This window comes from Argopecten irradians, chromosome 15 (assembly GCF_041381155.1).
Source record: "Argopecten irradians isolate NY chromosome 15, Ai_NY, whole genome shotgun sequence".
In the NCBI taxonomy this organism is placed as follows: domain Eukaryota; kingdom Metazoa; phylum Mollusca; class Bivalvia; order Pectinida; family Pectinidae; genus Argopecten; species Argopecten irradians.
Window position 1 is genome coordinate 26,880,772 of NC_091148.1, and position 15,614 is coordinate 26,896,385.

General features: G+C 35.0%; 1 protein-coding gene across 4 annotated transcripts in view; it reads right to left on the bottom strand.

Annotated features, from left to right (window-relative positions):
• LOC138309056 (uncharacterized) overlaps window positions 1–15,614 on the bottom strand; it is a 224,345-nt gene that overhangs the window by 40,949 nt on the left and 167,782 nt on the right. For all 4 annotated transcript variants that reach the window (XM_069250180.1, XM_069250182.1, XM_069250181.1 and 1 more), the window contains 13 exons: window positions 13,572–13,661; window positions 12,775–13,098; window positions 11,429–11,575; window positions 11,198–11,343; window positions 10,132–10,327; window positions 9,333–9,455; window positions 6,409–6,777; window positions 4,820–4,975; window positions 3,935–4,258; window positions 3,631–3,753; window positions 2,048–2,386; window positions 1,083–1,187; window positions 363–515 (listed from right to left, as the gene is read on the bottom strand). In XM_069250180.1, coding sequence (XP_069106281.1) covers window positions 363–515; window positions 1,083–1,187; window positions 2,048–2,386; window positions 3,631–3,753; window positions 3,935–4,258; window positions 4,820–4,975; window positions 6,409–6,777; window positions 9,333–9,455; window positions 10,132–10,327; window positions 11,198–11,343; window positions 11,429–11,575; window positions 12,775–13,098; window positions 13,572–13,661 — 2,595 coding nt within the window. The remainder of the gene's footprint in view (window positions 1–362; window positions 516–1,082; window positions 1,188–2,047; window positions 2,387–3,630; window positions 3,754–3,934; window positions 4,259–4,819; window positions 4,976–6,408; window positions 6,778–9,332; window positions 9,456–10,131; window positions 10,328–11,197; window positions 11,344–11,428; window positions 11,576–12,774; window positions 13,099–13,571; window positions 13,662–15,614) is intronic.

A 15,614-nucleotide genomic window follows, 5' to 3' on the forward strand; every position in this document is an offset into this window, starting at 1 on the left:
AGGAGTTGATGCAATTGTTTTTTTAAACAGGAAAATGCATCTACTGTAAGAGCGCTTTCAGTAGATCTAGACGAAAGTTGCCTCATTCAATTGGCAAGGGCAAGGGTTCGACATACAAGACGTCCGACTACAATGTGTAACGGTGGACAGCGAGCGAGTTGAATATTTCACTACAGAGGGGTTTTCTGGCATATCACAGAAAAACCAACTAATCTGACTTCCATCAGAACTGGTTTGTTTCCGATATATGAGCAAATTATAATGTACTCTTTGACTGAATTGTCCCTTAAAAATAAAACCAAGTAATTGCGTATTATAAGACCATTTACCCTAAGATACTAATTATAAATACCTAATCTTACCTTGGCTGATTTCTCTATTAGCCTGTCTGTCAGAGCCGAACAAAGAAATATAGCCTGTCCACATGGTCCGCTTGCGTTCTAGACCGATGGTACCATTGTTGGCAACATAGCCACACACGTATGGATCATTGAAGTCACACTCTATCGCCCGCCCTGCAAAACAAGTACAGTAAAGCACGATTATAACGAGGACACCGGCACAATTATTTGATATACTTAGCATTGTTTGTTACACACATATTACAGACACTTTATGTGATTTTTGTTGGGTAATGAAAAATACCTCGCTATAACCATGGATTAGTTGTAAGTATATTTGTTAAAAACTGTAGCTGAAGGAATCCATAATATCGGTCATTGAACGCTGGTAAACATCGCGATGAACATAAAAATTAGTAGATCATTTTATAGCTTGTTACTTTGATCTCAACAGACATCATGCAAGAAAATAAAATAGAAATAAATGTCTGATTAGGGTTACCCGACCGACCCAAATTTTTTACCCTCGACCCTAATATTTTGTCCCCACTTTCAAAGTCTACGAAAAAAACCAGTTGGGATTACGATCTCCGACTCCGGTTCCGGCCATCATTTTAGAGTGAAAGACACTTTTTTTAAAATCCTTCCGACTGACCGACCCAATTTTTTTGCCAATGGGGGTGGGGGTGGGGGTTGGGGGGAGGTTTAAGTTCTTTGGTCACTATAGTATAGACTACTTACCACAGAGTGCTTCATCCTCCTCTGCTGCACAATCAAGGTCCCAATCACATTGCCACTGCTGTGGTATACAGTACTCAGAACAGTTGAACTGATAAGCCTCACACTCTGTAAGTCAACATATAATTTCACAATTGGTTTTACCATGGATGAATTAAATTAATATTCACTCTGTAAGTCAAATATGATTCCACTTTTTGTTTTATCATGGAGGAATTTAATTAATATTCATTCTGTGAGTCAAATATGATTCCTTTTTTGTTTTACCATGAATAAATTTAATCAATATTCACTCTATAAGTCAAATATGATTCCACTATTTGTTTTACCATGGATAAATTTAATTAATATTCACTCTGTAAGTAAACTATGATTCCATTTTTTGTTATACCTTGGAAGAATTTGATTAATATTCACTCTGTTAGTCAAATATGATTCCACTATTTGTTTTACTATTGGTGATTTTAATTGATATTCAACCTGAAAATAGTAAATCCACTTTTATTCGCCGCTACTTAATTTGAAATTTTCATTTCAAGAAATGCAATTTTTAAAATTGAATTAAAAATTGCTAATTGTATGTGTGACGTATTCATTGTTTCATTGAGCTAGACTTTTGGGAATTTACTTGGATCGCGAAATTCGCGAAATTAAATCGGGCTCAAAAGAAGGTTTCTTATCTGCTTACCTACAGGAGGATAAGGTCTCTGTGTTATAATTCTGCTTACCTACAGGGGGACAAGGTCTCTGTGTTATAATTCTGCTTACCTACAGGGGGACACGGTCCCTGGGTTATAATTCTGCTTACCTACAGGGGGACACGGTCCCTGGGTTATAATTCTGCTTACCTACAGGGGGACACGGTCTCTGGGTTATAATTCTGCTTACCTACAGGGGGACACAGTCTCTGGGTTATAATTCTACTTACCTACAGGGGGACACAGTCTCTGGGTTATAATTCTGCTTACCTACAGGGGGACACGGTCCCTGGGTTAACATAACTTGATCTATGACTGCTACACTGTGGTGCCTGACGAACATTGCTCTTACGACATCGCCATCCACTACGTTGATGGGGACCTGGGCGGTGTTTACTAGTCCGTCATGTTTTCCATGGAGCGCCAGGAGCTGGTCAACACTTCCGTTTTTGTGGGTAGCATAAAGTGACAGAATGTTGGAGTCTGATATCCCAGCAGTGACTCTATAGTCGAAGGCCAGACAGTGCATGCCGACAGCAGGAACAGGAGGTGAGAGGAGTCTGGACTCGTTACTGTCGTTCTCCGAGGACCCCGATATCATCATAAACCCTGTTACATTACAAAGCAGAGCCAGTGCAGTCAGATTTACTTCGGTTTAACTATTATCAAACACATCCTACGTTCTAAAATGGGATGGGGTGGGGGTTGGTACTATGAATTCCTTTCGTTATTCCTCATTCAGTTTGTTTCGTTTTTTTCATCTTTTTAAAAGATGCTCCACCGCTTACAATCGGTATTTTTTCACTATAAAAAACAGGAGCAGACGATTTATTATTTTTCTTAAGTTACAAAAGTAACTTACATTACACCATTAACACCATTGAAAAGTTTGAGCTTCTAATTTTACTTCAAGTTAAATATATGAAAAATAATTAATTGCATCCCGAAAAAAATCCCTGACACTTTATCCTATATGGAATGAAGTACTGATTGTGCATGCACCAAAGGCGAAATGAATTATTTTACATTATTTTTTGTGTTTATTAGGCATACATATACACGATTAAACACCAATTATTGTTCAAATGATTAATATCATTTATGCTCTGTCGGCGGTGGAGTATCTTTAAATAGTTTTTTTAAAGATGCTACACCGCTGATAAATTATATCTTTTGACTATCAAAACAGGAGCAGACGATTTAGTATTATTCTTCAGTTACAACAGTTACTTACTTTACATCATTACTACCATTGAAAAGTTTGAGCTTCTAATTTTACTTCAAGTTTTTTTTTTAAATATGAAAAATGATTAATTGCATCCCGAAAAAATTCCATGGCACTATGTCCTACATAGAATGAAGCGCTGATTGCGCATGCACCAAAGGCAAGACAAATTATTTTATATTATTTTTTGTGTTAATTAGACATATATATACGCAATTAAACACCAATTATTGTTCAAATGATGAATGTCATTTATGCACTGTCGGCGGTGGAGCATATTTAATAGTTTGCATATATAATTGATAATGTCCTCATAGTCATTTTCATGTTTTCCATACATTGTCCGCAGAAAAATTAATTTATTACATTATTTTTTTCAAAATTCTCTTGATAAATACAACGAGAATGAGCGAGCTGAATATTAAAAGTAGCATTATTACAGAATTATGATATTTCATAGATACATTTTGTATCATAATGCTTCCATATAAGTAGCAGTTAGAAGGTGATTTGACCCCAAAAAACAATGTTTACCACATTTTGCTTTTCATTTCTTTAATTTTCAATTCTTGCTGCAAGATAAACGCTATTAAGTCACATAACACTCTGTGTGAAATAAAAAAATTACCTTTAGACTCATCGTTTTCATCCCAAGGCCTTTGGTGCCATACTGTAGACGGTTGTTGACCAGCTACACTGATATAGCCACAGCTGTCACCGCTAGTATCAAAGTCACAGCTGACAACTGGAGCTGGAAGTATCATGACAATTGTACCTGTACTAATTGGCTGAGATTAACGTATTCAATAAAATCTAATTACCTTTTTAAATGCGAAGGATGTGAAATCACAGAGGGAGATAAACTGTCGGAGATTGACTTGGATTGTGCGATTTTTGACAGTGTAGACAATGATAAAAAATTACAGACTTACCAGCACAGACTTCGTCCTTAATAGAAACATCGTCCAGGGCGATGTCACCAATATCTCCATTGGGACTGGCCTCAAAACATATTTCCACATTTGTACCCGCTGTAATTGGCTGACACGCTGATAACCAGTTTCCGTCCTGATTACCCGACCGAGACCACATGACCGTACCATTCACTACCACTGAGAGATTTCCCGCGGCTCCCGCCATGTGATACATAAATCGTAACGTGGGGGCGGACATCTGGTCGATAGTGCGGGGAGGGAAACAAACGAACGTGTTGTCATCATGCTGGGCATTCAAGCCCTGGGCAAGCAAGAAGTTACCTAGGAAACATAATTATTAAAAGTTTAACTAGACAAACAATGTGATGGCCAGGCTTACAAAATTATACAGTAAAACACGGTGGGACCAACGATATCACTTCGTTATAAATGTTGTTCGTTAGACATACATTTCAGTCATCTTAAAGGAATATTGATGAAAAATGAAAATCACTACTTTATAGCTATGAATTCGCTGTAAGTGTGTTTGTTATAAACGAGTTGTACTGTAGTTGGATTATAAAGACAATTAAAATAGCATAAAATCTAAGCATACACTATATGTGATTTAAAGACATTTAAATGTCTAACCGTATGTCCTATCTTTCCTTAGCTACAAAACACTTGTCAAACTAACAGGTGGCATAACGTAAAGATTAAGAATTTACAACCAAAAAACAAACTTGATGAAACACATACAATAGTGCAACGGGGGAAAATGAACTTATTGTTTATAAAGGGTACAATTGGTCTTATCGAATATTTACCGATTATTACAAAATTTATTCTCATGTTTTTCATTTTTAACAATCAACAAGTGAAACTGGAATAATCTGCCCTCACCAAACGTTTGACCTCCCGCATCGCTGTAAGGTCCCATATTGGTACGGTTGATTCCTTGTCTGATCTCCCAACCGTATCTGGAGGCATTCGTGGAGGAAACCTGATAGTCACATATATAGGGTTCTGCAAAGTGACACGGGATCTCCACAAGGATTTCTGTAACACATCATTATGTTTTTGCTTTAGATGCCATGAATTTTCTTTGAGGCCTTTAATATTATCAATTAGAACATTGATGATGGTTATTATTATTGTTATATAATTAATTTTTCTTTGTTTTCATACCAAATCTGGCTTTCTGATTGGCCAATACTTTTTTTGCATACCACTATGAAAAAAAATCCGAGAATGGCGCGAAACCCCGACGTTATCGTGACGTCACAATAGAGACATTGACTTTGCGTATTGATTCGGAAAAAATAATCCCTTGAAAAACCACTATACTGTTACATTTAAACATACTTCATTTTATCAAATAGAGTATAAAATTAATTATAAATATTGATGTCACTATTTTTTCTTTTATTTTATCGGGGTATGAAAAAAAAATTGTTTGCAAACTTTTGTGAGAATCTGCTACGCGGATTCACACAGTTTGCAAACAATTTTTTTTCATACCCCGATAAAATTAAAAAATAGTGACATCAATGCTTAAATATAATGGAAAAGTAATAGTAGATCATTGTTCAAATTAATGTTAAGTTACTGGTAGATAACTTGCAAATGAATATAGAATGACGTGGTGAGAGTAGAATCCGCAAATTATATAAGCAAACCAAACCTTTCAAAAAATAGTTTTAACCATAAATACAAGAACCTGACATAATATTTCAGCATTAAACTATGTTCCTATGACATCTATGGTCTATATAGATGCCAGAGGTTTGCAGACAATCTTCATAATGCGCGCAAAGCTGCCATAGATGTCATAAGAATAGTTTAATGCTTATATTTACATCATCACCTCATTTTAGGGTCTCTGCATTAACATTGTTTAAGCTAGACCAGGGAAATCGTTTATCAAAGACGATTTAATCCACAAGATGGAACAGCCATTTTGACGGTGATCAGTTGACATAACCACGTTAACATTAGTGACTTCATAATGGTCACGGTTTGGGTGTAAGTTATACCATCATATACTTCACTTTGCCTTGGTTAGTTTATATAGTAGAAGTGACAAGTAAATGTAAATATATAAATACATATTTTTTCAGCTTTTGTCAATGTGATCTGACTTATATCAACACAACTTGACCAAGTTGCAGTTCAATTATATACGATTAGCTTTGTTCACAGTGGGCACATGATGACGCTATTGCCAGAGGAAAAGCAGCAGCTCAGTAAAGACTTCCTTTTCAAACTATATCGGCTGCAATATTCACATCACTGCTCTTCTTCTTATTTCCAGTTAAACCAGTAAATCCTATTACTTGTCAATAATGCATCTAAGTTGAGTCAACTTTTTCGAATGTGGAATGCTGTAAGAAGCTGTGGAGTAAAGCCACATGCGCAACACGAACAAAAGTTAATCTTCATGATCAATAAAGAGATCTGAAAATTTTTCAATGTAGAAGGGTCTGAATTACCTGGGCAAGGCCGATATAAGAATAATATGTCATCCATTGCATAATCCCCAAAGCAACCATCTCCATGGATCGCTGTTGCTGTCATGGTCCCAGTGGTATTTGTGGTTGGCATGGGGATATCTTTACAGACCTTATACCATCTGTTCCCATTGTTACCGCTGGAATAAAAGAGTTGTTGGGGATCCTGAGAGGGCAACTCTAGGGACACATCTAAAGCACCGACCGAGTCACCGTCCATACGGAAAAAGAAGGAGACAGACTGTGGTTCCGTGCTGTCCAGAAGGAACTCGGGAGTCTCCAGTGTAGTATTTCCAGTAGTTCCATTGGAGTATTCTGCATTTCCGCATTGTGTGGCACACATCATCGAACCTTCAATGAAACAAAAATACATCATACATTACTGACCTTTACAATTAGTGCAGGTACTAAGGGTGTCTCTAACATCACGAACGAGTACTAAAAAGACAAAATAGTTGTATGGTGTCTCTAACATCACGAACGAGTACTAAAAAGACAAAATAGTTGTATGATGTCTTTAACATCACGGACGTGTACTAAAAAGACAAAATAGTACCCTAACATCACGGACGTGTACTAAAAAGACAAAATAGTTGTATGGTGTCTCTAACATCACGGACGTGTACTAAAAAGACAAAATAGTTGTATGATGTCTTTAACATCACGGACGTGTACTAAAAAGACAAAATAGTTGTATGGTGTCTCTAACATCACGGACGTGTACTAAAAAGACAAAATAGTTGTATGGTGTCTCTAACATCACGAACGAGTACTAAAAAGACAAAATAGTTGTATGATGTCTTTAACATCACGGACGTGTACTAAAAAGACAAAATAGTTGTATGATGTCTTTAACATCACGGACGTGTACTAAAAAGACAAAATAGTTGTATGATGTCTTTAACATCACGGACGTGTACTAAAAAGACAAAATAGTTGTATGATGTCTTAACATCACGGACGTGTACTAAAAAGACAAAATAGTTGTATGGTGTCTCTAACATCACGGACGAGTACTAAAAAGACAAAATAGTTGTATGATGTCTCTAACATCACGGACGTGTACTAAAAAGACAAAATAGTTGTATGATGTCTTTAACATCACGGACGTGTACTAAAAAGACAAAATAGTTGTATGATGTCTTTAACATCACGGACGTGTACTAAAAAGACAAAAATAGTTGTATGATGTCTTTAACATCACGGACGTGTACTAAAAAGACAAAATAGTTGTATGATGTCTTTAACATCACGGACGTGTACTAAAAAGACAAAATAGTTGTATGATGTCTCTAACATCACGGACGAGTACTAAAAAGACAAAATAGTTGTATGGTGTCTCTAACATCACGGACGTGTACTAAAAAGACAAAATAGTTGTATGATGTCTCTAACATCACGGACGTGTACTAAAAAGACAAAATAGTTGTATGATGTCTCTAACATCACGGACGTGTACTAAAAAGACAAAATAGTTGTATGATGTCTTTAACATCACGGACGTGTACTAAAAAGACAAAATAGTTGTATGATGTCTTTAACATCACGGACGTGTACTAAAAAGACAAAATAGTTGTTGTATGATGTCTTTAACATCACGGACGTGTACTAAAAAGACAAAATAGTTGTATGGTGTATCTAACATCACGGACGTGTACTAAAAAGACAAAATAGTTGTATGATGTCTCTAACATCACGGACGTGTACTAAAAAGACAAAATAGTTGTATGATGTCTTTAACATCACGGACGTGTACTAAAAAGACAAAATAGTTGTATGGTGTATCTAACATCACGGACGTGTACTAAAAAGACAAAATAGTTGTATGGTGTATCTAACATCACGGACGTGTACTAAAAAGACAAAATAGTTGTATGGTGTATCTAACATCACGGACGTGTACTAAAAAGACAAAATAGTTGTATGGTGTATCTAACATCACGGACGTGTACTAAAAAGACAAAATAGTTGTATGATGTCTCTAACATCACGGACGTGTACTAAAAAGACAAAATAATTGTATGATGTCTCTAACATCACGGACAAATCTTAATAAGACAAAACAGTTGTATCTGACATCACGGACGTGTACTAGAAAGGCAGACAAATGGCATGGTGTCCCTCAATCATTGAACTCCAAGAAAGAAACAAAACTTGTTGACCATAATATGATGGACGAGTCATTGAAGGACAAAACAAAAATAATGGAGGATGAAGGTCCATAAAATTCAATAAAAATGAAATTGTACTTTAAGATATGTCGTCATTGACAAATTTCAAGATAACTAAAATTAAAAAGCATAAACATCACAATTTTCAATGTTGAAATTGAGTAGTTCAGTTGTTAGTATTTTAATGAGTCTTAAACTGGAAAAATACTACCTACCCACAGATACTACCTACATACTATGGCTACTCCTAATGTGACACATTGAGGCGATGGTCAACAGAAAACAGTGAGAATGCTAATGCATCACCTAAGGTACTGCCATCAAATGTTTACAAAGTAATTCAATTACTGTATACCACTTTTTTCATGTTAAATTAAGTTGATTAACCCGTCTGAAGTAGGGGGCTAAATAAAGCTGTTTAACGCGTCTGAAGTAGAGGGCTAAATTAAGTTGTTTAGCGCGCCTGAATAAGGTGGCTTAATTAAATTGTTTAACGCGTCTGAAGAAGGGAGATAAATTAAGTTGTTTAACGCGTCTGAAGAAGGTGGCTAAATTAAGTTGTTTAACACGTCTGAAGTAGGGGGCTAAATTAAGTTGTTTAACACGTCTGAAGTAGGGGGCTAAATTAAGTTGTTTAATACGTCTGAAGTAGGGAGCTAAATTAAGTTGTTTAACGCGTCTGAAGTAGGGGGCTAAATTAAGTTGTTTAATACGTCTGAAGTATAACAAAGTTACCATTGCCAGTAGTGTGATCCGGGCCTTCACAATAGTCCGTCTTGATGAACTTAAAACCGGCCTCTCCTCTCACCTGATAGTCACATATACTTAGATACCGTTCAAAGTCGCAGCTGGCAACATCTGAAAAATTGTAAACGAAATAAAACTGTGAAAGACACGTACATTCATTGTTACCAGTCCGAGATTAATGCCAAACGCTATATTCTGAATTACAACAATATCAACTAAATCTGTAAATTCAAATTATCGTTTTAGTGAGTTTGAATATATCAACAATGTCTCGATGATATTTATCCATTTAAGATTATGCATTCACAATCCTTTAAAGAGGACATTTGTGTTTTGTTTTTAAACATTATTACACCATTTCATATAACATCCATCAAAGGCGTACTCTCAGTATAAACCATCCAATCAAATATCAGCCCACAGATAATATAATTTTTTCTTTTAGTTGAAATATTTTCTTCAAAGAGAAAATTCTGTGGCAATATGTCCTATATGGAATATAATGCTGATTGCGCATGTACCAAAAGTAAAATAAATTATTTCATATTATTTTTTGTGTTAATTAGACGTAAATATTTACAGGATTAAGCACCAAGTATTGTTCTAATGATGGACATCGCTTATGTTTGGTTGGCGGTGGAGCATATTTAAATCCAAAATAAATATAAAAAGAACACATATTCATATCAACCTATCAAAATCATTCTTTCAGTATGAACCACCCATTTGAATGCCATGTCACATAACTACCACACATGTATATCTACTAGGCATTAGCGAGGCTTACGAGGACATCGGTTAGAGGTAATGCTGATGTTATCAAAGCCAATATCCATAGAACTGTGAATGCCACGAGTAGACGATATCTTCAGTGTAGCATTCTTATCGGAGGTGATGACAGATTTCAAATCAAAACAGACCTCCTCCCATCGGCCGTTGGTTAATGAATCTCTTGCAAACATCAGGTCATCTGATAAGTAAGCCTTCAAAACAATGGTACGTTATTATTATTTGAATAAAGTTAGATATGTTTAATTATATTAACGTCCTATCATCAAACAGGGGTCATGTAATGACGACCTCCAGTGTATGTGGTATGTAGCGTGTGTGAAGTGTGAGGTGCGTGTTTTAGGAGGCTAAGGTATGTTTGTGTTATGTCTTCTTGTATAGGGAAACACTATTGCCCTTTTTATAGTGCTATATCACTGAAGAATGCTGCCGAAGAGACCAAGCAACACATCCCATCCAGTAACATTACACTGACAACGTTTGAACGACATAATAATGTGTTTTATCGATATTTTAGCCTACACCGGAAAGAGTATTTATTTAAGCAAACCTGAAGCAGATTATAAAAAGGGTATTTCAAGCTATTTCAAGATGGTTAGCCAAAGGATACTGTAAGAAAAAAAATTCAAGCGGTAGTTTTATTTTAGCGTTTTTTTTTTGCGCTGTCTTTGATAAGCTAATTAATGTAAAGCGCTTAATTTTGTGAAGTGTACTCTGGTATTCAACCAACGAATTGCGCTAATTTATATCCGCGCCAATAAATTATAATTTACAGTTTTTCGCATTCTGCGTTAAAATAAGAATGTTTCGATCTACAGTATACTGGTAAATCAGGTTTATATTAATTACATGTAGTGTGACACTTTAACATAAAAATCTGCATTATAATACCACGGCAACTTAGCACCAACAACTCTAATATGTTTTAGGCATTACGCATGGGCAATGTTATATGTTGAGATTTAACGCATGTAGAAATTCAACAAGTTAACATATGTAGAAATTTAACACATGTAGAAGTTGTCAAAACAAGAAATAGCGAAAAGTGTGTAGCTTTCCTTTACCTGGATATTAGAAGTGATGTTTGAGTGTGAGGAGCTGAAGTAACTAAATCGGACACTATCAGTAGACGAGACCGGGACCGATGGAGAAGTCAGAGTGGTCACACTACCACTCATGCCATAGGACGCGTCCGCCATCAAAAAGAAACCTGTAAATAGGAAAATAAAATGAGAGCCTCTAGTTGTAATTAAAACTTTATTGATGGATGATTACAATCGATATTTATACCGTACCAGTAGATTCTGCTTGCGGCCTGGCAGTCCATTGGTAAGGCCGAGGTCCAGCAAGGTAGTAACCATCGCGGGGATCACAGGTGGACAAGAAGGTAAATCCACATAGATCGGCACTGTCAAAGTCACAGAGTCTGTCCGTCACGAAATCTAAATTATAAACAAGTAAAAATCAGTAATTATATAAACATCCCTCACGAAATCTAAATTAGAAACAAGTAAAAATCAGTAATTTATAAACATCCGTCACGAAATCTAAATCAAAAACAAGTAAAAATCAGTATTTTCATGATAAACATCCGTCACGAAATCTAAATTATAACCAATTCAATCAGTGATTTATAAACAAACTCTATACCATTTACTATTTTTGATTAAGGTATTATACATGACAATATCCATCATTGCTCATAATGACCCTTACTGTAATGAGTTAATTGTGCTAATGTACAACCTCTCCCTTTTTAAGGCCTCAAAGTCGCATACATCGAGTTAAAATCTAATATTTACATTACCACTGCACTGTACCTATATATTACTACTATAAGCCCAAAGTATGATATTTTCCAGTATTTACATTGGCAGTTAGGCTCTGGCGTACTAATACCACAATCAGAGTTCAAAAGATCAAGAAATGACTGGGTTTTATGTCAGTATAATAATTCACTGATGAATATAACATATTCTAAAAGATTATCAATATGGATTCATATATTTTTATTAAAATATTTTAAATCATTGTACTTATCTTTGTATATTCCATTTTATCGAGGGGACTATACCATTCTAGATATCTGATATCAAGCAATATTCAACATTTGGTTAAAATTGGATAATATTATTAAAGTTGTCGCACCAAGAAATTATCTGTTTTGACAATTTTAAAGTCCCGTAAGTAAATATTTATGGATTTTGACCAGTACCAAACCAATCCGAGATCCCATTGGTATAAAACAATATACATGTACTAAATTTTGTTGAAATCGGACAATAAATACTTAATTATCAAGTGGAAATCAAGGATTTATTTGTTTTGACAATTTTAAAGCCCAGTAACTATTGAAAATATTGACGGATTTTGACCAGTATCTAACTCATCCGATATCCCATTGATATAAAAAAAAGATATCGAATCTGGTTCAAATCTGACAATGAATACTAAAGTTATCCATGGAAGCGCCTCCACTGACGCGATGACAGTGATACCTATGTGACGCCCTTGCTTTGCAACAAGACTGACATTAGATCAATTGTCATTTTGAACAAGTTTGGCAGTCTTACAAGACCTTTATTCTAACTGGAGGAGACTGGTTTTTGAACTACCTGAACACGATCGAACTTTGACCTACCTGGACAAGGCGAGTTATCTACTCTGATGTTGTTTATTTCTACGACATTCAGATAGTCCTGGGTTTCGTTAGATGAACCTCTCGTATACGTCAAGTTAGCCACGACTTGATTGGCAGGCAGGTTCACGCAGGCCTGGACATTAGAGTCTGTAAGAGTGTAGTCGGACTGGAACTTCACCTCTCCATCCAAGGTCAAGGCTAACAGGCCTACAGTAGAGCTTGAGAGTCTATAGCTGAAGTGTAAGGAACTGTTGGTAACCCCAGGCAACGTTACGTAATCTACCTGACCTTCAGACGTCTTCCATGATGGGATGCTTATAGATCCTGTAAAAGTACAAAAGACAAATCTAGATATGCCTGTATAAATAAAATGCATTCCTGTCTTCATTTAAATTTAGTAAAGGACAATATATGACATATTAGCGAAGGGCATGACAGAAATTGTGTAACATGAGCTGCTTCCTGGCCCCTTATGTCAGGAATTATAAAAGTTAGTCCATATGAAAATGGAATGGAGAAGGACGGGTTAGCCTGTATAGGTAACTTTAAAAATACTCCTTCATGGAAACTCTCCTTATGATTTTGGATGGTGTATACAGTGACAGTAACAGTTTGATTGGTTTTAACATCCCTATCAATGATCATTAGGACAAGATAAGTTTAGGAAAGCCGGACGTTCCGGAGAAAAATCAACGTCCTGCTGTCAGTACGTTGAATTACATGGATTTTAACTTCTCGAAGGGTATCACTACACAGTATTCAATATTCTGTAATAAAGCGTTGCCATAGATACATACGTGTTTCACGTGACCAATACCAGTTATCGGAATGTTGGTATCCACACATGGGTACAGGTGGAGTAAATTCACAACCTGCTGTAGCATCACCTAACAAGATAAAGTTCATCAAATAATATTAAACAATTACTAATTCACAACCTGCTGTAGCATCACCTAACAAGATAAAGTTCATCAAATAATATTAAACAATTACTAATTCACAACCTGCTGTAGCATCACCTAACAAGATAAGTTCATCAAATAATATTAAACAATTACTAATTCACAACCTGCTGTAGCATCACCTAACAAGATAAAGTTCATCAAATAATATCAAACAATTACTAATTCACAACCCGCTGTAGCATCACCTAACAAGATAAAGTTCATCAAATATAAATAATATTAAACAATTTAATTACTAATTCACAACCGCTGTAGCATCACCTAACAAGATAAAGTTCATCAAATAATATTAAACTATAACTAATTCACAACCTGCTGTAGCATCACCTAACAAGATAAAGTTCATCAAATAATATTAAACTATAATTACTAATTCACAACCTGCTGTAGCATCACCTAACAAGATAAAGTTCATCAAATAATATTAAACAATAACTAATTCACAACCCGCTGTAGCATCACCTAACAAGATAAAGTTCATCAAATAATATTAAACTATAACTAATTCACAACCTGCTGTAGCATCACCTAACAAGATAAAGTTCATCAAATAATATTAAACAATTACTAATTCACAACCCGCTGTAGCATCACCTAACAAGATAAAGTTCATCAAATAATATTAAACAATTACTAATTCACAACCCCGCTGTAGCATCAACTAACAAGATAAAGTTCATCAAATAATATTAAACTATAACTAATTCACAACCTGCTGTAGCATCAACTAACAAGATAAAGTTCATCAAATAATATTAAACTATAACTAATTCACAACCTGCTGTAGCATCACCTAACAAGATAAAGTTCATCAAATAATATTAAACAATTACTAATTCACAACCTGCTGTAGCATCACCTAACAAGATAAAGTTCATCAAATAATATTAAACAATTACTAATTCACAACCTGCTGTAGCATCACCTAACGAGATAAGTTCATCAAATAATATTAAACAATTACTAATTCACAACCTGCTGTAGCATCAACTAACAAGATAAAGTTCATCGAATATTATTAAACTATAACTTATTCACAACCTGCTGTAGAATCAACTAACAAGATAAAGTTCATCAAATAATATCAAACATAATTACTAATTCACAACCTGCTGTAGCATCACCTAACAAGATAAAGTTCATCAAATAATATTAAACTATAATTACTAATTCACAACCTGCTGTAGCATCACCTAACAAGATAAAGTTCATCAAATAATATTAAACTATAATTACTAATTCACAACCCGCTGTAGCATCACCTAACAAGATAAAGTTCATCAAATAATATATATTAAAAATTACTAATTCACAACCTGCTGTAGCATCACCTAACGAGATAAAGTTCATCAAATAATATTAAACAATTACTAATTCACAACCTGCTGTAGCATCACCTAACGAGATAAGTTCATCAAATAATATTAAACAATTACTAATTCACAACCTGCTGTAGCATCACCTAACAAGATAAAGTTCATCAAATAATATTAAACAATTACTAATTCACAACCTGCTGTAGCATCACCTAACAAGATAAAGTTCATCACAAATAATATTAAACTATAATTACTAATTCACAACCCGCTGTAGCATCACCTAACAAGATAAAGTTCATCAAATAATATTAAACAATAACTAATTCACAACCCGCTGTAGCATCACCTAACAAGATAAAGTTCATCAAATAATATTAAACTAATAATTACTAATTCACAACCCGCTGTAGCATCACCTAACAAGATAAGTTCATCAAATAATATTAAACTATAATTACTAATTCACAACCCGCTGTAGCATCACCCTAACAAGATAAAGTTCATCAAATAATATTAAACTATAATTACTAATTCACAACCCGCTGTAGCATCAACT